The 24,394-nt window shown below is 41.6% G+C and overlaps 1 protein-coding gene across 1 annotated transcript; it reads left to right on the forward strand.

Annotated features, from left to right (window-relative positions):
* Nucleotides 1–241: 241 nt before the first annotated feature.
* LOC145814406 (uncharacterized) lies at nucleotides 242–24,394 on the forward strand. The gene is made up of 2 exons (XM_082911206.1): nucleotides 242–471; nucleotides 22,242–24,394. Exon 2 carries the CDS (start codon nucleotides 22,256–22,258, stop codon nucleotides 24,392–24,394), a length of 2,139 nt encoding a protein of 712 aa, XP_082767332.1. The 5' UTR covers nucleotides 242–471; nucleotides 22,242–22,255.

Below are 24,394 nucleotides of genomic sequence, written 5' to 3' on the forward strand. Positions count from 1 at the left end.
GAAATTTATTCTGAAAGAATCCATTTGATTAAATAATTTCCTTCAGTCTTGGCAATTATTCCATTTTACATTTGAAACAGCAATTGCAAATAATAATAGGTTCCAAATTCAATAAGCCTTCTGTTCAATAAGCCTTCTGTTCATTTATAAAATCCAGTAACCCGGCCCCGGTTTGCTCTACCCGTCCGGTTTTCTGCAACTAAAAAGTTTAGTTTTGACCATCCCTATCTTTTCTCTTTGATTAATTTAATAGGTTCCAAATTCAATAAGCCTTCTGTTCATTTAGTTTTGACCAAATCTCAGCCGCCTCCTCTCTGGATCTCGACTCGATTCCTTTCCGTTTGGTCTCCCTTGCGCCGGCGACTTTGACGCTCTCTCCGACGATTGAAGCTCTCTCTTCTCCATCTTATGCTCAGTCCACCAGCTAGCGACTTCAACTTCTCAGTCCGACGGTGAAGCTGCAGCTCTCAGGTAGTTACTCTCTTTTGCAGTCTACTTTTTTCATATGGGTCTTGCTCTATTTACTGTTTTTTTGTCCCCCTGCTTTGACAGTTCTTTCACTATTTTTGTCATCTTGATTCTTTTCTTGAGAGATATGATTCCAAAGAATACTTTGGACTTTTCTTTTTGTGGGTTTGTCTCCATATAACACACGACCAAACCAAACCACCAAATAAGGTCTTAAACAAATAAAAATAAGATATTTCACATTATTATTGTAAATTATAATTTTATATATTGTGAGTGGTATTTGAAAATTTTATTATTTTGTTTAATTTATCTAATTAGATTTTTATTTTTATTTTTATTTTTATTTTTTTTGTTATTTTTATACTTATATTTTTAAATATATATATATATATATATATATATTAATGTATTTATCATTGTTAATGTAAATGTAAATTACTACTACACCTACCACCAAACCTACCTCCACCTACTACTCCTATCACCTACTACACTCCACCAAACCTACCTCCACCACTCACTCCTCACCTACTCCAGAATCATCTCCTATATAATAGGAATTCTTGTACAAAATATATACACAACAATCAATATATCATCAATTTATTTTACATGGTATCAGAGCTATAGGTTAAAGAGCTTGGTGTTCTTCGCCTTCCGGCGGGCGGCAACCTTGCCTTGACCGCCCGCCGGACCTCAACCTATTCCGCTTATTTTCTACACAGCACATACCTTCACTCTGCTTCTCTTCCAGTTTGATATGCTTTGTCAGGGTTGACATGTTCAGGAACTCCTTGCTCAGCTTCATTGACATTGTTGAGATCAGTTTGAAACTGAGGTTCAACACATGAAGTTCTCAAGTCACCTCGTACACATTCCATCAAGTCACAATCTCCATCATATTCTGAACCATCAAAACTCTCGTCAAATTGCACAGAATGACCACCTTCATTAGTGTGCTCAAATTCATCTTTGTAATTCATGTTCTCTGAGGTGTCATTTTCACTAGTTTGGCATTGTATACCATTTTGGCTGTCAGATGAACTTCGGCTCAAAAGGGCCTTCCTTTTGAAATAAGCTTCAAAATAAGCCTTCTTCTCAGTTACTGAACCTGGTTTCGAGTATTTCTCAACCTCTTCAAGATACCTGTTATGCGAGAAGGATGATCTCCTCTCCCAAGATAAGCATTCAGTTTCAAACCCAACTCGACTTCCCCGATCCTCCTCGGTCTTCTCCTCTTAGGGCTTCAACCTCTCCGGCAACCCGTGGACCGCGTTGGTACCTCTGGACCTGAGTACACGTTCGTGCTTGTATTCGGTGTTGACAACGAGCTTCATCGCCATGTCTCAGGTGGATAACAGGAATTCTTCAGCGGCAAAGCGAGCTCGAACATCCTACGCCGTTGGATTCAAACAACCATAATTCTGAAACAGAACAGAGCTCTAATCTCTTTTGTCTCGATCTCTCTCAAATTTTGAGCCTCAATTTGATTTCATAGCCATGGCTCCAGTGTTTGTATCTCCGATCAATGTTGGGCACATCGACGATGTCCAAGAACTCAGGAAGTCCAAACTCACTTCCATTCCTCAGAGGTTCATCCGCGACATAGCCGAAGACCCTTCACTCTCCACACTCACTCCTCCATCACCATCATCAAAACCATCATTCACAATGGACAACCACTCACATGCCTTCTCTCTCTCATCTCACCGCCCACTTTCTGAATATAATATAACCCACTATGTTTTGTCCTCCACAATGGACAACCACTTTCCAACCCACCATTCTCTTAATTCGTGCACTCTTATCTTTCCACTTTCTTTTCTTTTTTTATATTTATTCTACTCCATTTGTTTGAAAAGCAACCGACACCTCACCTGGCTTACACACCACCCACGTTATCACACTTTTATTTTAATATATATATATATATATATATCTTAAAATAATGACTCATAACACCCAAACCATGGACTGGTTCCACTTTTATGCTTTTCTTTTATTTTAATATATATATATATATATATATATTTTTTTTATTCTACTGTATTTCCACTCCTCCTACTTTTATTTTATTTTATTTTATTTTTATCTTTCTTTTTTCCATCAATATTTCATTATTTTACCACTCGTTAGTGAGCATCACCTCTTTTTTTTTTTTCATTATCTTATTATTATTATTATTATTATTATTATTATTATTATTATTTATTCCACCACAACAAAAAAAAAACAAACAAACAAAAAAAAAAAAAACAAACAAACAAACAAAACACAACAAAACAAAACAAAAAAACAAAAACAAAAACACACGTTTGAATCTCCCATTTCCTTTTTATTTATTTTTTTTTATTTATTTATTTATTTTTTTTTTTTTGCACACCAAACTTATTTTATTCATCTCGGGATTCATCCCAGTCACCATTTTACACCACAAAAAAAAAAAAAACAAAAAAAAACAAAAACAAAAACAAAACAAAACAAAACCAACACAAATCCGAACAGTGGGATTTTTCTTCTCTACTCTGCCGCCGGTCTTTTCTTCTTGCCTCCGTCCTGGGCGGCCCTTGCCGGTGTTGCCTCAGTGTTTCCCACTCCACTGGGCACGATCACTCCTCCCTGCTCCTCCACTGCAGCATATGGCGGCCCTCCAAATCGGAACATCACGGTGGCCTTCCGCTTCAGCTCCTTGTTTTCTGCCCTTAGCACGCTTATCTCTGCTCGCGCATCCTTATACATGCGTTGGAGCAGAGCCAGCTGGGAGTTTAATTGCTGCACCTCATTTGTCCTACTCTGCAGCCGGTGCGACAAGTTTGTGACCGCCGTCATGGACTCCACACATGCCTTCAAAGTATACTGATTCGCCTCCACATCCGTTTGCACTGCCATTTTTTGCTCCACCGACTGCATCGGAAAGTTCAACGGAGCAAACCCAGTGGTGTTTGGTTGAGGTTCCCGGGCCACCGCACCCGTTATCTCTCTTGTTGACTCGTTGAGATCGGGAAAGAGAGTCAGCAGACCACGGGACGACGAAGCCATTTTCTCTCGCAACAGAGTGTTACAGACTCTCTCTCTCAGCATAACCGTGTTACAGCCTCTCTCTCTCAGCACAACGAAGAGTTTTACAGAGGATTTTGCAGGTTTTTTGCTTCTGCCTCGGCCTCAGGCTCTGTCTTGGTTAAATAGCCGAGGCAGCCACACGCATCGCGTGTCAACACGACCACACAGTGTCTGCTACAACGGTCCGACATGACCCCGTAAACTGTCTTCTACAACGGTCCGACATGACCCCATAAACTGTCTTCTACAACGGTCTGACACGACCACACAGTGTCCTGTTACATCGGTCCGACATGACCTCGTAAACTGTCCTGCTACATCGGTCCGACATGACCCCGTAAACTGTCTTCTACAACGGTCCGACATGACCCCATAAACTGTCCCGACATTGATTCCGGTCAGCTTCTACATCGGTCCGACATGACCCCATAAACTGTCTTCTCCAACGGTCCGACATGACCCCGTAAACTGTCCTGCTACAACGGTCCGACATGACACCATAAACTGTCTGCTACATCGGTCTGACACGACCACACAGTGTCTGCTACAACGGTCCGACATGACCCCGTAAACTGTCTGCTACAACGGTCCGACACGACCATACAGTGTCTCATATCCCATTTTTAATTTTATTTGTCAGCTTATTTTTCTGTTTTGTTACTCTCTCCAAACTCAAGTTGGCTAGTACCTATCCTCCTTGAGTTTGAGGGGGGCTGTTAATGTAAATGTAAATTACTACTACACCTACCACCAAACCTACCTCCACCTACTACTCCTATCACCTACTACACTCCACCAAACCTACCTCCACCACTCACTCCTCACCTACTCCAGAATCATCTCCTATATAATAGGAATTCTTGTACAAAATATATACACAACAATCAATATATCATCAATTTATTTTACAATCATATTACTCAATTTTGATGGACTTGACGTTTAAATCAGTGATTCGTAACCCAATCTCTTTTCCGATTGGATGACCGGTCCGATTTGCACCATATTATCATTTATGTTCTTATTGTTTGGCAATCGCAAGCTACTACTGAAAAGCTCACATTCATTGAATGTGCCATACCTGTGGCTGTGATGCTGTCTCTTGGGTCCATGTGGCTGTGATGCTGTCTCTTGGGTCCAGCAGTGGAGTGGTAGTCTGGTGAGTGGTAGTCTGCTGCTGTATCTGTCTGCTGCTGTGAGAGAATGTGCCATACCTGTCTGCTGCTGTGAGAGAATTCTACCGTAAATTGCTCTCTCCACTATTGTGGGTCTCAGAAGTCTGAAGTTGGAGTCTGCTACTGGGTAGCTCATTGCTGGACTGCTTAGCTGAGTAATTGCTGGGTACTTCTGTCTGAAGTTGGAGTCTTCTTTCAAGTTTCTTGCTGGGTGTTTCATTGGGACGAATGTCAATGTGGAAGGGTCAATGGGTTGCATGCACATGGGTAGATTGGTAATGGGTTGAAAGCCTATTAGGACCCTACCTGGCTTTTGGTGGCAGCATTTTTTTTTTTTTTTTTTTTTTTTGTCTTTAAAGTAGCTCCTTTTCTTTTCTTTTGTTGGTTCCTCACCAACTGGCGCTTAGAGCTTCGTGTTAGCTCTAAGCTCCTCTTTATTGATGTATCCAATCATACTTTGTATGTGTCATCAATAAAGATTTATTTGCCGATCAAAAAAAAAAAGACAAAAAAAAAAAAAAAAAATTATTTTTTCTTTAATTTTTATTAACACTTAAAGTTTTACGTGTTAATCACAATATGAATTTGATATTGTTGCAGGAGTCACAAATCAAAATACAAAATACTATAAGTCAATTTTGATTCGTTGTTTTGTTATTTTGTGTTTCAACATATTTAGAGACATAAATTACGAATATTTTGTGTTTCAACATTGAATGAATCTTCTTACTTTGTCTTGTTTTGTTTACAAGATTTGGTTAACTAGTGTCTTAAAAAGTATTGGCTCATACTGTTAAAATTAAGGATGAATATTTTAATCTGATCCACGAATGTCCGTCTATATCAGCTTGAATGGGGCAGATTTTACCCATCTTGACACTTACGTGGGGTGGGGGTGGATTATATTTTAGTCACCCTCAATGGGGGCGGGGGCGGGTATCGCGTCCCCAATCCAAACCCGACCCAATATAATTAATAATATATATATAAATAATATATGTATATATATATATATAATATAATTAGATATAAAAAAGAAATACTAAAAGTCTATGGTTCTATTTAAATATAAATAAATAATAATCATAAAAGTCTCACTGTTTATATATATGAAAATAAGGAAAGTTATTTAGTTTATTAAGGATTTAAATTGTTCTAAACTTCTTTAGCTATTTCAAATGTGGCCGGGTACCTGTGGGTATCGGGTATCCATGAGGGCGGAGATAGGGTTGAAAAATTTCACTTGTAGCGATGGTGGGGCGGGGGCAGAGGTGGGGTTTGTCCACGGGGCGGGGGAATGGCAAATCCATCTCATTATACATTCTTTATTGCACATAAACAATTATTTAGGACTTGTAATTCAACTGTTATGTAATGTAAAATTCAAAAATAATTAAGGGAAGTCTTAAAACGTATCATAACTTGATAGTTAAAAATAATACATACATATATAGATTTGTATACTAAAAATATTTTCATATTCATTGACTCTAAAAATGGTGGGACGATGGGCATTCAAAAACTTTTTTCCTTTCACATTTGTCGACTCCTGAAACGGCGGGCTCATGGACACCCAAAAACATTTTCTCACATTCGTTCAGCAATAAGCTCAAAATAATGTAAGTGGGCACTTTGATTTCCCTCCCGGGTGCCAATATAACACACATCTCATTTTCAAAATCCGACTCAACTATCCTGACTCATATGTTATTAACCCCCTACCAACATTTCTAAGCTTCCAAGGGATTGTATTAATCATGGACCAAAATCATAATATGCAATATGATGCATGAATTTGTAAAAATAACAATTTACCTAAAGCTCATTTATTATATCAATGAAGATTAAACATAGCCAACAACATCCAATTTCCTTCATTACGTTATAAAATTTCATAATATCTCAAAATCATTATTCATACACCATTCCAATAAACATCAACCCAATTTCATTAATCAAGACCCAATTGAACAAAACTCCTCCTTTAAACCGGTGTTTGGTTAGGGGATTTAAAAAGAAATTTGAAAAGGAAAAGAGCAAAGATGTGTGAAGCTAGGTGAAATGTTAGTATTTTTTATTCACATTTTATGTACATTTTCTCTTCTATTTCCAAATCCCTTTCTAAATCCCCTAACTAAACATAGCGTAAAGAAAAAATCAAAACTAGGGTTTAACAAAATTTGGGGCTTTTCATTCATTTGCATTTTTAAAACAAATATTCATCATCAACAACCTTTATCATCAATAGTTATTCAAAATCTTTCAAAATTTTGGACAAAACCCCCTTTTTATGCATCAACATCTATTTAATCAAATACATTAATCTCATACATAAGTATAATTAAGAAATAACTGCATATACATCTCAAATCATAAATATACTAAGTAAAAAGTACCCCTACCTCAACAATGGAGACACGGAAGCAATACCCAAGAAGAACTCTTCACGAAAACACAATCCAATCGGTGAAAATCACAGTCTCTACGCAGGCTTCGATTTCTATAAAAGATCTAAACTTGATTCTTGGTGAGAAGAGAGATTTTTAGAGAGAGAAAGGGTTTTTCGGAGCTAGGGAGAAGAAGAGGAAAGAGGAAAAGAAAAGTGAGAAAAAAAAAAAGAGAGAAAAAAGCAACTTTTTAAGTTTGATTCGGGCAAACCGCTCGAGCGGTCTTTCTATCGTTTGAGTGGTGAACTCAAGCTCTCAGCATTTCGGTCTACAGAGCAAAGTACCGGTTGCCCCTTTTTCACTGCTTGAGCAGTAAAACCAACCTCTCGGTCACCCTAAAAATAGATTGTCACATAGACTCAGTTCCTAAGGAACTCGCTGCACATCAGTCTTATTTTCATATGTAACTATTTAAGTAAATTCAATATTTCATTTATTTATGTTTACAATGTAAATGAGGAAATACTTCCATTAGGATTCAAAAAAAAATCAATATCCAATTAAATAAAAAAGTGGTTCCCCTATTTTAGTACAAAAATAATTTTTCAATTAAAATTTCTAAGTTTGATGTTGAAATAAAGGAGTTAATACTTTGTAGAAAAATCTTATAAAATCAATTTAGACTATTTAATATATAAGGAACAATTACTGCCACAGATTATTTTAAAAAAATATAAGCTTGTGTTTGGTTTAGTTTTGGAATTATGATTTGAGTGTGAAGTTGTGATTTGAGTATGGAATTGTGAGTTGAGTTTTGAAAGGAGAAAATTTGTTTGATTATCAGTTTTTAAGAGTTTTGAAAGGAGTTTTTGAATTTTGAATTTCGAATTTCGAAAAGAGTTTTGAGTTTTGAAAAAAGTTTTGAGTTGTATTTTGAGTTGCATTTTAAATTTTTTGGATTTATTTTTTAAACATATTAAAAAATGTTCAAGAATTTTTTTATTTTAAATATATAATTTTTATTCAGATATTTTAAAATTTTTTATTTTAAATATTTTATTTTATTTTGTAAATATTTTAGTTTTTTTAATTTTAATATTTTAAACTCAAAATACAACTTTACACTCAAATTGTAATCAAACACATAAGTCCAAATTCAATTCAAAAATTATTTTCAAAACTCATAACCAAACACATAACTCGAAACTCCACATTCTTTTCAAAACTGTACACTCAAATCGTAACCAAACACATAACAAAAAAATAAAATATTTAAAAATATTTTTATAAAATAAAATAAAATATTTAAAATAAAAATTATATATTTAAAATGAAAATAATTTTTTTTCAAATTTTAATATTTAAAAAAATGCAGCGCAAAAATATATGAAATATAGTGCACATTAAAATAAATAAATAAATATTTAAAATATAAAACATTTATCCTAAAAAATAAAATTAAGAAAATTTTTAAATATTTAAAAAAAATAAATCCAAAATTTTTTAAAAGACAACTCAAAACTTAAAATACAACTCAAAACTCTTTTCAAAACTCATAACTAAACAAATTTTCTTTTTTCAAAACTCAATTCAAAACTCAAGGTAAGAGGAAGAAATCTCCACTTTTATGCACTGCTTTCCACACTCCAAACCAAAGTGAAATCTCCACTTTTATGCACTGCTTTCCAAAATCTTCTTGCTATCAAATATTGAGAGGGTAATTTTTTGGGAAAGAATTGGGTCGAGCTGTGAGTTGGGCCCTGCGGCCCAAAGTGTGAAGGAATTGGTAAGAAGCCGTAATGTTATTTCGGCCCAGTAGAGGTATAGATACTCCGGCCCAGGAGAAGTGAAGTTATTCCGGCCCAGGAGAGGTGTGGTTACTCCGGTTCAAGAATGTGTAAGGCAACTCCGGTCCGGTGGCAGTTTGAAGTGAGTCCGGCCTTGCATTTAGTCCGGTCGTGACATACTATGGTTAGGTCGGTCAGAACTTGCTACTTGGAAGTTTGATCTAAACACACCATGGTTGAACAGGGGGCAGCCGAGATAAGGAGTTGGAGGAGAGAACCGAGCTAAGGACAGTTCGGCCTTCTGTGGCTCTACGTAGGCAAGCTTATTTCGGTCATATGGTAGTTCGGCCAGAGTAAAAACCATCCCACTTGGTTTAAGCAGTGGGGGAGGGTGTAAAAGGATAAGCATTATCCTTAGGAGTATGAATCCTAGGAGGACTCTGCATGGAGAAATAAAAGTCCTACTAGGATTATGCCACTCGAAACCTATAAAAGCTCACAAGCACCACCTTGGAGGAGGTAATTGAACACAATTCTTTCTGAGAACATAAAACTTTGTCTATTTGTCAAGCTTACTGACTTAGGCATCGGAGAGGTTTCCGGCACACACCCGCCGGCTAGCTCACGTTTGTGTTTTCAGGTGCTAAAGCGACGTCGTACGGAGGAGCGTGGACTTGGTCAACAGGATTATACGAGGAGAATTATTTCCTCCCCGTACAATTGGCGCCGTCTGTGGGAACAAACAGACAAGAACAAAAACCTCTTGACTAAGCTTCTCCTTTTCTCAATCAATGGCACACATTGAAGAACTACCGCAGTCCGCCGTCGACGGGCTAACTCCAGACGGGGGCGCAAGGCGAGAAGGATTGCCCTCTGTCCCTCCTATGGCAGATCTAGAGCCCCAACAACATAACTCCAGGAGGAGTGGCAGGGGAAGGCGGAATAACAGCCCTCGTCACTCTCAAAGTCCTGACAGGCAAAGGAGGATGATTGATCCTCAATCCCTGGAAGATCGCGTGAAGGAGCAAGATGAACTAATTCGGAAGATGGCGGCGGACATGGAGGCTTTGAAACGCCAGATGAAGACTAAAGATGTGGCGACAGGAGAGGGGCGCAAGCACAAGACGCCCCCTCGCCACTCAAAGAATCGTAGTAGGAATACTACACCCTCCCAAGGAGGGAGCAGAAGCCTCAGGACAGGCGACACTCATTCCTTATCTTCCAGGACTCGTCACTCCCGGTCTGAGAGGACGAGATCCGAAAGATCATATACTGAAGGAAGCACGTATTGGCCTTCACATTCACACCAAACCAGATCTAGACAGACAGAGCTGCCCAGGTCATCCGACTTACGAACCGTACTCGAAGAAAAAGCACGATGCAAGGAGGATGCCAGGGCGAAGGATCCACAACGAGTTTCGGCCTTACAGCGGTTGGCTCCTCGGACGCATGGAAGCGTCGAGGTTGGAATGCCAATACCGCGACCGGCCTACGAACCAACGGACAAAGCATTGGCAAGACTACAGACTTCGCCGTTTGTTCCAACAATCGAAAACGCACCCCTACCATCAGGCTTCCTTCAGCCAAAATTCACTACATATGAAGGGAAGACGGACCCGTATTCACACTTGAGCCACTTTCGCCAAGTCATGGCTGTGTACAGGCGAAACGAGGCCTTAATGTGTATACTCTTCCCATCAAGCCTTGGCGACTTGGGCTTGACTTGGTTCGAGAAACTCCCAGAAGGCAGCATAGCCTCCTGGGCTCAACTGGCGGAAGCATTTGTAACAAGGTTTCGAACAAACACTAAAACGCCGGTGGAGATAGACCAGTTACTCTCCATCGACATGGGTGAAAAAGAGACCCTCAGATCTTACAACAGTCGCTACTGGGAGACATTCAACCAGATTGGAGACTGCCCCACCAATCTAGCCATTGCGCAATATAAAAGAGGCCTACCAGTAGGGAACAGACTAAGGGATTCGATTACCATGACGCCACCCCTCACCATGGAGGCCCTGATGGAAAGAGTGCATCAGCACATCAGGGTAGAAGAGGATGGCGCACGTGCCAAAGCAAAATCTAGTGCAACTACAGTACCAGAAAAGAAGGCCTCAGCAAAGGTCAATGCAGTAGATCGGCAGAATAAAAACGGGCGTGGCAGACGAGATAACGGAGAAGACCCAGACAAAAGATGGTTGAGAATCCGCACTGCCATAACAACGGTGTTCAAAAAACCAATATATCGGATTCTGAGCGAAATAAGAGATGAGCCTTTTGTCAAGTGGCCAGCCAAGCTGGGAGAAGCTCAGAAAGACTATGACGACAGATCACGGTGCACCTTCCACAAAGAAAAGGGGCACCGAACTGAGAATTGCACGCCACTAAGACAACACTTGGAAGAACTGGTGGCAGCAGGCCACTTGGACAAATATATTGAAGGAGGGACACAGCCAGCCCCCCAGGATCATAATAACCCCAATGGGCTGCCGAACGACGCCCCACCACAAGGCATCATCAATGTAATACATGGAGTCTTTGAACCTGAGCGTGTATGCGAGCTCAGAGGATCAATCAAGAAGGCTGAGCACTTTAGGGAAGTATTAAGTGCCCAACCTGCCATCAAGAAAGGGAAGACAGAAGCAACAAACGTCATATCTTTTTCGGATAAAGACTTGGAGCGGATATACTGTCCTCACAATGATGCCCTAGTCGTCACTCTCCGAGTCAAGGATTTTGACGTCAAGCGGATTCTGATTGACCAGGGTAGTTCATGTGAAATCATGTACTATGAAACATTCAAACAACTGAAGCTACAAGACAAAGACCTGGCGCCTGCTGTATCTCCCTTAATCGGATTCAACTCCATGCCAGAATGGCCCGTCGGCAAAATAATTCTTCCAGTCAGGGCAGGAAGTGTAACAAAACAAGTGGAGTTCTGGGTATTGAAGGTCCCCTCCACTTACAATATCATTTTGGGCAGAACATGGCTGCATGCCATGCGATCGGTGGCGTCATCCTACCACCAAGTGATGAGGTTTCCTAATAACGCCGGTATAATTGAAGAAGTCTATGGAGATCAAATCATGTCAAAACAGTGCTTTGCCACGACGAATGGCAGCCGCGCTGCCAAAGGGTACGTTCATTCGGTGGAAGAACCAGAAAGTAATGAACTATTCGCAGATGTTGGCAAGGCGGCAGATCAAAAAGCGGTGGAGGACTTGGTAGAAGTAAAGATAGATGAAAAGAACCCGGATAAGTTCTTTTTGCTCGGCTCGTCATTGTCCAGCACTGAGAGATTAGAGGTCTTGGAATTCTTGACCTCTAACATCGAAGTGTTCGCCTGGACACCCTACGACATGCCAGGCATTGATCCAAGCTTCATCAGTCACCAACTCAATGTCCACCCATCCGCCAGACCAGTCATTCAACGCACACGCAGATCGGCACTCCACCACGCCGAAATAGTGGCGGAAGAGGTAGGCAACCTGCTGGAGGCAGGAGCAATAAGAGAAGTGCACTACCCAAGATGGATCTCCAACACAGTCGTAGTGCCAAAAAAGAATGGTAAATGGCGTGTCTGCGTCGACTACAAAACTGTCAACAAGGCTTGCCCAAAAGATAGCTTTCCTCTACCAAGGATAGATCAACTGGTGGACCTGACGGCAGAGCATAACCGACTTAGCTTTCTGGATGCATACAGAGGCTACCACCAGATCGCCATGCATGAACCAGACCAGGAGGTCACATCCTTCACAACACCAAGGGGGTTATATTGCTACAAGGTCATGCCCTTTGGCCTAAAGAACGCAAGGGCGACATTCCAACAGATGGTCACCAAGATGTTTGAACCATTGTTAGGCAGAACAATGGAGGCTTACATCGACGACATGGTGGTCAAAAGCAAGGATGAGAATGACCATCTTAAAGATCTAGGCGAGATGTTCCAGATCCTGAAGAAACACAAGTTGCGCCTCAATGCGTCCAAATGCGCATTCGGAGTTGGATCTGGCAAATTCTTGGGCTTCCTGATGACCAACCGAGGTATAGAAGCAGACCCCTCTCAGATTAAAGCAATCCAGGAGTTGGAGAGACCAAACTCAGTCAAAGAAGTACAGCATCTCACTGGTATGGCAGCTGCGCTCAACCGGTTCATAAGCAGGTCATCAGACAAACTACGACCATTCTTCCAAGCCTTAAAGGCCAAATTTGAGTGGGATGAAGAATGCGACCGAGCTCTGGAAAGCTTGAAGGAGTACATGTCTTCCCCACCACTACTTGTTACTCCAATACCTGGTGAAGAACTCTTTTTGTACCTGGCAATCTCTCAGCACGCAGTCAGCGCGGTGTTGGTTCGTGCAGAAGGAATACAACATTTGCCCATCTTTTATGTCAGCAAGACATTATTGGGAGCCGAAACAAGGTACTTGCCCTTGGAGAAATTAGCATTAGCATTAATGATGGCATCCAGAAAATTGGCGCACTACTTTCACGCCCACACCATAGTCGTCCTCACAGCCTTTCCATTAAAAGCTCTCTTTGAAAGGGCGAACTTTAGTGGGCGAATTTTGAAGTGGGCAGTAGAGTTGGGACAATTCGACATCAAGTTCCAACCCAAGACCGCAATAAAAGCCCAATCTTTGGCAGACTTCATCGCAGAATTTACTCTTGGAAGTCATCATATCTGCCCAGTCGACTTAACTGACACAACCGAACTAGGGACAGAAGTTGACGCCGGAATAGCGCAACCCCTAGTAGAAGGTAGTTAATCAAGCACCAGGGCAGACCATACTAAGGACAACAAGGAAGAGACAAACAAAGGCTCACCAGCAGTTCAAACAGAGGACGAAGGGCAGACAGCCAACATGGACCTTGAAGAAAACACCATTCTAGACCCCACGACATCATCTGATCCTTCCACTTGCTGGAAGTTATTCGTTGGAGAGATGTGGAAACTCTTTGTCGATGGAGCATCCAACCGACATGGTGCAGGGCTTGGCATAGTCCTCATCTCTCCAGACGGCCTGGTTGTAGAGCAAGCAATCAACCTTGGCTTCCCAGCATCCAACAATGAAGCGGAGTATGAGGCGCTTCTCGCAGGACTCAAGTCGGCATACTACATGAAGGCCACCGAACTAATGGTATACAGTGACTCTCTGCTGGTGGTAAACCAAATTTCTGGCGAATACGAAGCAAAGGACGACAGAATGGCTAAGTACCAAGAGTTAGTCAGAACAGAGATCAAGAAATTTGATGTAGTAAGGATAGAACAAATTGGCAGGGAGGAAAACAGCCGAGCGGACGAACTAGCAGGCCTTGCCTCAATGGCAGATACATCAATCCCTCATCCATTACTCATCGACTTCTTACCAAGACCAAGCATAGAAGACCCCGAAGCAGAAGAAGTATGTTGCACAGAATTAGGCCCTTCTTGGATGGATCCCATCATCCTGTTCCTAAAAGACGGCATCCTACCGGAAGAGAAAAAAGAAGCTAACAGAATAAGGGCAAGGTCACAGCGATTTTGGCTATCTCCATCTTTGGCATTATACAAGAAGTCATTCTCTGGGCCTTACCTCAAGTGCGTTCATCCCAGCAAAGTAGAAGCATTCTTGTTTGAAATACACGAAGGGGTGTGTGGAAGTCATCAAGGGGGAAGGTCGCTCGCTTACAGGGCTATTTCGCAAGGATATTGGTGGCCCTATATGCAAGCAGACTCAGAGAAATATGTGAAAAAGTGTGAGAAATGCCAAAAATTCGCGCACCAAATACATCAACCAGCAAGAGAACTCCTACCACTAACAAGCCCATGGCCTTTCGCAATGTGGGGCTTGGACATAGTAGGACCACTTCCAACAGCGCCCGGCGGCAGGAAGTTCTTTCTCGCAGCAACAGACTACTTCACAAAGTGGGTAGAAGCAGAAGCGTTGGCATCAATCAAAGAGAAAGACGTGAAGAAGTTTGTTTGGCAGAATATCATCACTCGGTTTGGCATACCAAAAGCACTGATCTCAGACAATGGTACTCAATTCGACGGCAGAATCTTCAGAAGCTTTTGTGAAGAGTACAAGATAGAGTTCTGCAATTCTACACCGGCATATCCTCAAGCAAATGGGCAAGCAGAAGCATCAAATAAAGTTGTCTTGGATGGACTAAAGAAAAGGCTAGAGAAAGCAAAAGGCAAGTGGGCGGAGGAACTTCCTCATGTTTTATGGGCTTACCGCACCACACCTCGGCGATCAACAGGAGAAACACCATTCTCCTTAGCCTACGGAATGGAAGCAGTAATCCCACTAGAAGTTGGCCTCCCCACAATTCGAAGCGAGAATTTTGATCCTGACTTGAATGGAGAAGCCATAACATTGGAACTCGACCTTGCAGAAGAAAGAAGAGAAAGAGCACTAGTCCACATCGCCTCATACCAACGAGAGTTAATCAGAAAATATAGCAAAAAGGTGCATCCAAGACAATTCAAGATTGGGGATTGGGTACTACGCAAAGTAATGGGAAACACCTTGATCCCAGGAGATGGCAAGTTAGGCCCAAATTGGGAAGGTCCTTATAAGGTGGTTGGGTTAGCAGGCAAAGGGGCATACCACCTAGAAGACAAGGATGGCAAGGCAATCCCTAGGCCATGGAATACGGCCAATCTCAAGTTATTCTACTTTTAGCTTTTCTTTTTCAAACATATGTAATTTTTTCTTCCTTCAATAAAACAAGCAATTCTTTTCAGCACGAGATGTTCTTTGTAAAAGTTAGCCTTAGTAAAGATTAGGTATATTGCAAGCATTGTTCTAAGTTAGCTGGAAAAAACTAACTTAGAGGTTGGCTAGAATAAACTAACACTTGTTACTCTTCAGCCGAAGTAAGTGCATGGCTGAAGAGTGGTTGGCTGGAATAAACCAACTCTTGTTACTCTTCAGCCGAAGTAAGTGCAAGGCTGAAGAGTGGTTGGCTAGAATAAACTAACTCTTGTTACTCTTCAGCTGAAGTAAGTGCAAGGCTAAAGAGTGGTTGGCTGGAATAAACCAACACTTGTTACTCTTCAGCCGAAGTAAGTGCATGGCTGAAGAGTGGTTGGCTGGAATAAACCAACTCTTGTTACTCTTCAGCCAAAGTAAGTGCAAGGCTGAAGAGTGGTTGGCTGGAATAAACCAACTCTTGTTACTCTTCAGCCAAAGTAAGTGCAAGGCTGAAGAGTGGTTGGCTGGAATAAACCAACACTTGTTACTCTTCAGCCGAAGTAAGTGCATGGCTGAAGAGTGGTTGGCTGGAAAAAACCAACTCTTGTTACTCTTCAGCCAAAGTAAGTGCAAGGCTGAAGAGTGGTTGGCTGGAATAAACCAACTCTTACTCTTCAGCCGAAGTAAGTGCAAGGCTGAAGAATGGTTGGCTGGAATAAACCAACACTTGTTACTCTTCAGCTGAAATAAGTGCAAGGCTGAAGAGTGGTTGGCTGGAATAAACCAACTCTTACTCATCAGCCGAAGTAAGTGCAAGGCTGAAGAGTGGTTGGCTGAAATAAACCAACACTTCTGACTCTTCAGCCGAAGTAAGTGCAAGGCTGAAACTCTATTGGCTGGATTAAACACTCTGTACTCTTCAGCCGAAGTGATTATATCGGCTAAGGAGTGGTTGGCTAGTAAGCGTAGTTTAACCAGCCAAAACCGAAATAACAGTTGGAGTAACTGAAGGCATTACAAAGTACAGACATACATATCAGAACCGGAACAAGAGTTGAAGCAAAATTTTTCATTCATTGAAACTATTACAAAGGAGGTTCATAGTTCGGTTACAACGGCAAAGAGCAACAATGAAAAGAAGAAAAAATCAAGAAAAAAGATCTTCAATCTCGGCATCAAAAGCTGCATCACCATCAACTTGAAGACCGGTTTCTTGAGGAAGCTCATTCACAATAGGGAGAGTCACTTCGGCTGGAACCACGGTTTCACTAGGAAGACCAACTGTTAGGTCTTCCACAATGGGCTCCGACCGGACTGGCTGGTCCACATTATCGACCGGAGTATCTTCAGAAATGGAGTCATCGGATTCTGACTCTTCCAGAAACTCTTGTTGCAGGGCATTGGCGTAGTCCGCAAGAGAGCTCGGTATAAAATAGGCTGGAGGGTTGAAAACCTCGGTCTGTGGATCAAGACCGAGCTTCTCAACGGCCGCCCTCCAGCTGCACTTGAAGAACAACTCGTTGGCAGCATCGCACTGTTTCACATATGCTTCCTCCGCCTTCTTGTAACCCTGCTTGTAACCCTGCTTTTCGGCCGCCTCCACGCTCTTTTTTAGTTGGCTTATTTCGGTATCTTTTCTCTTTTCAAGTTTTACCAGCTCGCGCAGATATTTGTCCTTCATAGCAATAGCCGTTTTCTGCCTCTCTACCTCGGCCGAACTAACCAGATCGGCAAGACGGCCGTTCTCCGCTTGTAGCTCGGCCATTTTCTTTTCGGCTTCTTCTAGCTCGGCCGCTTTTGCTTCGGCTTCAGCCATTGCCTGCCTTGTGGTTTTTCTAAGCTCCTGGACTTTCTTGTAAGTTACGTTGTTCTTCTGTAAGGCCTGACAAAACGAAGAGTCTCTTGAGCCGAAGTAAAAGTTGGAAAATTCAAACAAGAAAAAACAGACAGAGCTACTTACCAAAATCATGGACTTCGATGTAGACCGGATGGACTTCATCTCGGTGTTCAATTGCTTGAGGTGGTGCTCCATGTCCTTGGGGAGGCACACACTTTTGGCCAAATTAAAAGCCAATAGATGATCTTTTTCGGCAACAACCGAATCAGTAGCTTCGATGTCTCGGTCGTTGAAAGTCAGCTGCGGAGCCCATTTCGAAGATTCTGCTCGGTCAGTTTGCTCCGGTTGGGGGGCAGGTTGAGGACTTTGGGGGATGGATTCGACCTCATCGACAAGTTGCTGTTCGGTCGATGCTGATCGGGCACGTTTGGAGGGGCGAGATGAAGAAGGTTGCTGAGAAGGGAGGGCCACAACGGCAGGCTGCGTTTCTAAGGATGGTTGCACTTCGGCCCTGGTTGTTGCGGTCAGAAGGGCCCTCACTCTGCTTTTCTTCGCCATCTCTTCTTCAGCTGTTAGTGGGACAAGTTGTATTTCGGGCAAGTTGGGGTCCGGTTCAGGTGCTTCCTCTAGAAGGAAATCGGTCACTCGGGCCTTTCGACGACCGCTATATCGGTAGGTCGGTTCGAAGCTTAGAAGCTTGGCCCAACCTCTTTCTTTAATCCGTAGTGCGGCTCGAAGTGTGTTCAGATGTGGGTAACTATAGTAGGAAGCAAGATGGGCCAAGTCAGCAAAAAATACACGACTGTTAGATCGGTCATAACGCCTGAAACCGAAATAAAAGAAAGACATGCATAAAACCGGAGTAACTTTACCAGGTTCTCCTTTCTTCCAGTTAATACTTCGGCCTGGGATTTGGGCTTGGTGATCCTCAAAATTGCCCGATACCCAGAAGAAGTCGTCGTCATTAACATCCTTATCCGGGGTATCTTTGATTATCTTTTCTCTACGTCGGCGTATCCTAAGGTAATAAACCCAGCCATCATCTTTGGAACCTATGGAGTACTGGTGGAAGATTTCGGCTAAACCGAGGTTCAAGCCTGCTTGGCGGTTTAGCTCGGCAATACCCATTATTATCCGGTATGTATTGGTGGATAGCTGGGTTGGGCATAGTCTGGTTTGCCTAAGAAATTCGCAAATTAAATGCTGGACAGGGAACCTTAGTCCGGTTTCTATAATAGATAAAACAGTAAAGGAGACAAAGCCTTGGTTGTTCCACGGAATGGTTTCCTTTTTGGCTAGGGTAAGGTGGACATCATCTGGAATGCCATAATCCCTTCGGAATTCGGCCATGCCACCTGGGGTATCTACCAGATACCTATACTTACCCATTTGTGGTATAAATTATTAAATAAGTTATCTCGGTCGGAAGATTGGACTCAAGTAGCTCGGTTGGGCACAAGAAGGAATGCCTGGGCAACCTAAGTCTGCAAAGTAGAAAACAGAGGGGGTTAAAGCACTGATCATTGGATCGTGCTACAATTTAAAAGCAAGGTATAAGAGCCCTACTTCGGCCTCAAAAAACTGGTTCTATCTCGGTTCATCAAAGGGTTTGGTAGCTCGGTTTGAGCAGTTTGCTCGTTAGACCGGTTTATCGTCTAGGGGCAGCTTTCTGAGTTCGGTCTAAAAAACTAAGAAAGCTGGTTTAGCCCCAAGGCCTAAATCGGTTGTAGTGTGAATAAAGTTACTTCGGTTAAGCCTCTAGGGGCAGCTTTCTTAGTTCGGTTTAGAAACTAAGAAAGCTGGCTTGGCCCCAAGAGCTTAGTACGGTTGAAAATCGAGGTTCCTAGTTTGATATGTTCAAAACTCGATGATCTTATTTCGGCTGAAGTGAGTCAGGCGTTAGTGAATCTTTGAGACTTTCAAGTTCTAGTTCGGTTATTGACTACAGTAATCTACCTATTTAGGGCAAACAAGATCCTAGTTCGATTGCTACCTAATTTTGGATCTAAGGCAAGTTTTTTACAGAAGTTCATGAACGCATGAGCTCTGCTATTATTTTTTCATAAAAATACAGAAGCGAAGCGACAAATGAAAGAAAATGTTTGCAAAAAGCATACAAAACAAAGCTATACAGATTCGAAAGCAAAATAAAGGAAGCAAAGTGAGTCTACTTACCAGGTGGAAGAAGAGGGATCTGATGATGGGAAAGTGGTAGCAAAATCAGTTCTCAAAAGTGAAGGAAGAACACGAACAGCAAGAACAAAGAGAGAGAATATGAAGAATGGAAGGTGAATGATTCAAGAGAAAGAAAGGTTATTTTGTGAAAGAGGAGAGAGAAAAAAACGGCAAAAAGGGGCGGGACTGTTCAAAAAGTTCAAAGTACGAAGGCGGCGTGATAACAGCTCACGGCCTATCAGAGCCCGCCACGTGGCAAGGGAAAGGGAAGCGTTACAGTCGTGATTGAAGAGACGTTTTGACCGGATAAAGCAGAGCTCGGAGTAGACTAGCTCGGCTGGATACGCTGAAGGGTTTTTATCTCGGCTGGAAAGGCTTGTAGAACTTCAGCTCGGTTGAAGGATTTGTAATCTCAATCATGCTATGCAGATGAAATTAAGGGGCAATTAAGAGGGTAATTTTTTGGGAAAGAATTGGGTCGAGCTGTGAGTTGGGCCCTGCGGCCCAAAGTGTGAAGGAATCGGTAAGAAGCCGTAATGTTATTTCGGCCCAGTAGAGGTATAGACACTCCGGCCCAGGAGAAGTGAAGTTATTCCGGCCCAGGAGAGGTGTGGTTACTCCGGTTCAAGAATGTGTAAGGCAACTCCGGTCCGGTGGCAGTTTGAAGTGAGTCCGGCCTTGCATTTAGTCCGGTCGTGACATACTATGGTTAGGTCGGTCAGAACTTGCTACTTGGAAGTTTGATCTAAACACACCATGGTTGAACAGGGGGCAGCCGAGATAAGGAGTTGGAGGAGAGGACCGAGCTAAGGACAGTTCGGCCTTCTGTGGCTCTACGTAGGCAAGCTTATTTCGGCCATATGGTAGTTCGGCCAGAGTAAAAACCATCCCACTTGGTTTAAGCAGTGGGGGAGGGTGTAAAAGGATAAGCATTATCCTTAGGAGTATGAATCCTAGGAGGACTCTGCATGGAGAAATAAAAGTCCTACTAGGATTATGCCACTCGAAACCTATAAAAGCTCACAAGCACCACCTTGGAGGAGGTAATTGAACACAATTCTTTCTGAGAACATAAAACTTTGTCTATTTGTCAAGCTTACTGACTTAGGCATCGGAGAGGTTTCCGGCACACACCCGCCGGCTAGCTCACGTTTGTGTTTTCAGGTGCTAAAGCGACGTCGTACGGAGGAGCGTGGACTTGGTCAACAGGATTATACGAGGAGAATTATTTCCTCCCCGTACATAACATATAACAAAGTTAAATAACATGCAAATCATTAAGAAAGTTCACACCTTAAGGTAGGAGGAAGAAGGAAGAAAACTCCAAAAAGTTAACGGTAGCAAAACGATAATTGCTCCGATTAGAACGAAACCCTCGACAAGCTCTACACTCTATCTCAAAGGAGCAAAGTGAGAAGATGACTCAAAATGAGTAGATCTAAAGATCTCAAAAAAGCAAGTTTGGAGGAAGAAAGTTGGTTTCGGTGTAAAGAGAGAGGAGAAGAAAAAGTGAAGAAAAAGTGTGTGAGAGTTCTATTTATAGTACTAGGTCAAAGTAGAGTATTTGCCCTTAAGTAAACCGAAGAATGAGTCAAAAATCCCCAAAAAAGTCAGGTCAAAATGTAGTTGGAAAATTTTTGAAAATTCTGCCAAGTGTCGATACCAAGAGGAGGGGTGTCAACCCCAAGAAGTACTGATGAAACACCAATGTTTGAAGCAAACAGGGTGTTGACACCTGAAAGCCCTAGTGTCGACATCAGAAACCAGTAGTAACACCAAGAACGAACAGGCAGGGCAATGTTGACACCCAGAAGAGGTGGTATCAACACCAAAAAACATAACCAACAAGAAATAAAAGGAGAACAGCAGGTGTCAATCCTCCAGGAGCTGAGTGTCGACACCAGAACAGTAATTCTAAGTTCCTAATAAACTTTCTAACAAAACCAAACGTGAACGAACAATTCTAATGAGTCTAAATCGAATTATACTCCTCTAAAACGAATATACAACAACTCAACGATCCCTAAAACAAAATAAATTAAATTAAATACATTTTCCCAAATGTTTAAAGACCACAAGAATTATAGAAATATCATGAAATGCTTTATGAAGATTTTCTATTCGTTGATTAGTGTGTTTTGTTTTATTGTGTGTGTAATACAAATGTGAAGAATCTTCTTGAAATTTTTCATAATATTTCGTTCATGATATCTACCATTTACTCATATACATACATACATATATATATATATATATATATTAATTACTTGTTAAATTGGGAACTAATCCCACCACCACCCACTTGCGGAAGTCCTAATTAAAGTTTGTGCAAAACCCTATATAGACTAGGCTCAAGAACTTATTTGCACCTAGGAGGTTTCAAACATGAGACATTAGAGGGAGCACATCCCAAAGTCTCACGCCCTGACTACCAAGCCAACTCGAACCGAACCACATTTTCATTATTCAGTTTGGTTGCAAATTTTATAGAACCGTAAGTAGTGGTTGGGTTTTGATTTACTTCAAAATCGAACCAAATCGTATAATTCTCAACTCCATTCTGAACAACAAATTGTCCAATCACAAAATAATTTATGCCATCTTCTATATCTTTTTTCCTCCTATTTTTTTGCAAAATTATGACTTCTTTCTATATGTTGATAAAGAAAAGAAGGGCGTGATGAGTCAAATTCCTGAATCATTGACAAAGCTATGGCAAGAGTGGGATGTTCGAGGGTTGGTTTTGCTTAGTCTCGCTTTACAAATGATTCTTTTCATGTTTGGCAAACGTAGAAAGTACACAATCTCAGTGTGGACCGGTGTCATTGTTTGGTTGGCCTACTTGATGGCCGATTTTGTGGCAACTCTGGCCCTTAGCAAGCTCTCTGACAAGCGCAATGCTAAGCCTAATGGTGGATTGGGGGCGATATGGGCACCCTTGCTTTTGCTGCACCTCGGTGGCCCAGATACTATAACAGCTTTTTCTGTGGAGGATAATAATTTGTGGTTGAGGCACTTCATAGGATTAGGTGTTCAAACTGTTGTGGCAGTTTATGTCATTATTTTTTCTTGGAGAAATTCCTTGCTTTCTTTTCTGTCAATTTTGGCATTCGTGGCTGGAATTATTAAGTATGGAGAGAGAACATGGGTTCTCAAGTCAGTAAGTAATGATAAATCGGGACGCATTGTACCGATTTATGACCGTATCTCAATTCAATCAATTCATGATCCACATTTAGATAATTATTACGCTAGAGAGAAACAATATCTAAGTGCTTTACTGCTGGGCCTAAAATCGGTTAAGGAATTTAAGCGATATATGGAGGAATATGAACCTGATACGACAACGTTTATGATACACCATTGTGTGGGTGATGAAATATTGCTTTGGAAAGCATTGGAGGCTGAAATGGGGTTGATGTATGATTTGTGGTACACAAAGGCAGTGGTAACTTATACCAAGGTAGGATGCATTTTCCGCTCTATCAGCTTTGCTTGTACAGCGTGTGTGTTGGTAGGATACTTCTGGCTCACTTTTAGGAATCAACACCACTACTACTCCACGGTTGATATTGCCATCACAGGCGTGCTAGTGGTAGGAGCTCTAACTTTGGAGATTTATGCAGTGGCTCTATTATTGTTCTCTGAATGGACAATTCTTTGGCTAATTAAAAACAAACATCTCCAACTGGTGGCCCGATTGGGAAAAAGGTTTCCTTGGTTATTCCGAATGCTTGAAAAGAAAAGGTGGTCTAAAAAGATGGGGCAATTTGATCTACTTGGTTTTTGCCTCAAAAAACAGTTCAAGCCTTTAATGACATTGACGACTTGGAGTAGGAGTAGACTTGAGTGGTTCGCTGGTATTCTGGACAATGTCAACTGGTACATGCACAAGACTTGTGTGAATGTCCAATCTGATTCTAAACTACCTAGCATGATTCTGAGACACATGAAGTACTTGGCTGATGAAAATGCTGTTATACTTCGTCATAATGCTGGTACAACTACTACTGAAGTTAATGAACTGAATGATGGAAAAGGGGACATGACATATTCAATTCGGATACATTTTGACTCTAAAATTGTTGCTTGGCACATCGCAACAGAAATGTGCTACCATTGGGACTCGAATACTTGTCAAAGCAGTTGTACGAACTCCACCTCAGCAGACGGAGATGACGGGCAAGCTAGTATTAAGGAAACATGCAGAACTCTGTCACATTACATGATGTATCTTTTCCTCAATTGCCCTTCGATGTTGGGCATTCGTTTACGGAGCAATCTTGGCGACCCAGACAATCACGGCTTAGACAGTCAAAGGATCCAGTTGATCAATCGTCTCCAAGGGTTTCTCAAGAGTAAGAATGTGCATAATGTAAGGGAAGCTTGCCGAGCATTGGAAAATAAAGAAGTAGAAGACCTTGATTCGACCTTATGGGAGGCACGCGAATTTGCATTAGAGTTGAAGGAAAAGAAAATGGAAGAGAGATGGGAAATACTTAGTACAATGTGGTTGACTATGATATGTTATGCAGCAATGAAGGCTCAGAAAGATAACCATCTTCAACTCCTCAGACAAGGCGGTGACCTTCTCACTTTGATTTGGTTCTCTCTCCCCCAAATAGTTCAACCCGGCGATGACAATCATTTTGATGACCATCAGTTTAATGGTGGCTTTTGGCGTGGTGGCAATTATTTTGAAGATATTATCGCAATAGAGAGAAATTTAATCAAAAAACTGGCAGTGTTATTCCGTGAGACCTCAGAAAGGTACCACAAGATAGCATTACTCCGCCAAGAAGCAACTGAAACGGATTAA

The sequence above is a fragment of the Camellia sinensis genome, unplaced genomic scaffold (assembly GCF_055761805.1).
Source record: "Camellia sinensis isolate YWXY unplaced genomic scaffold, ASM5576180v1 Unanchor10, whole genome shotgun sequence".
Lineage (NCBI taxonomy): Eukaryota > Viridiplantae > Streptophyta > Magnoliopsida > Ericales > Theaceae > Camellia > Camellia sinensis.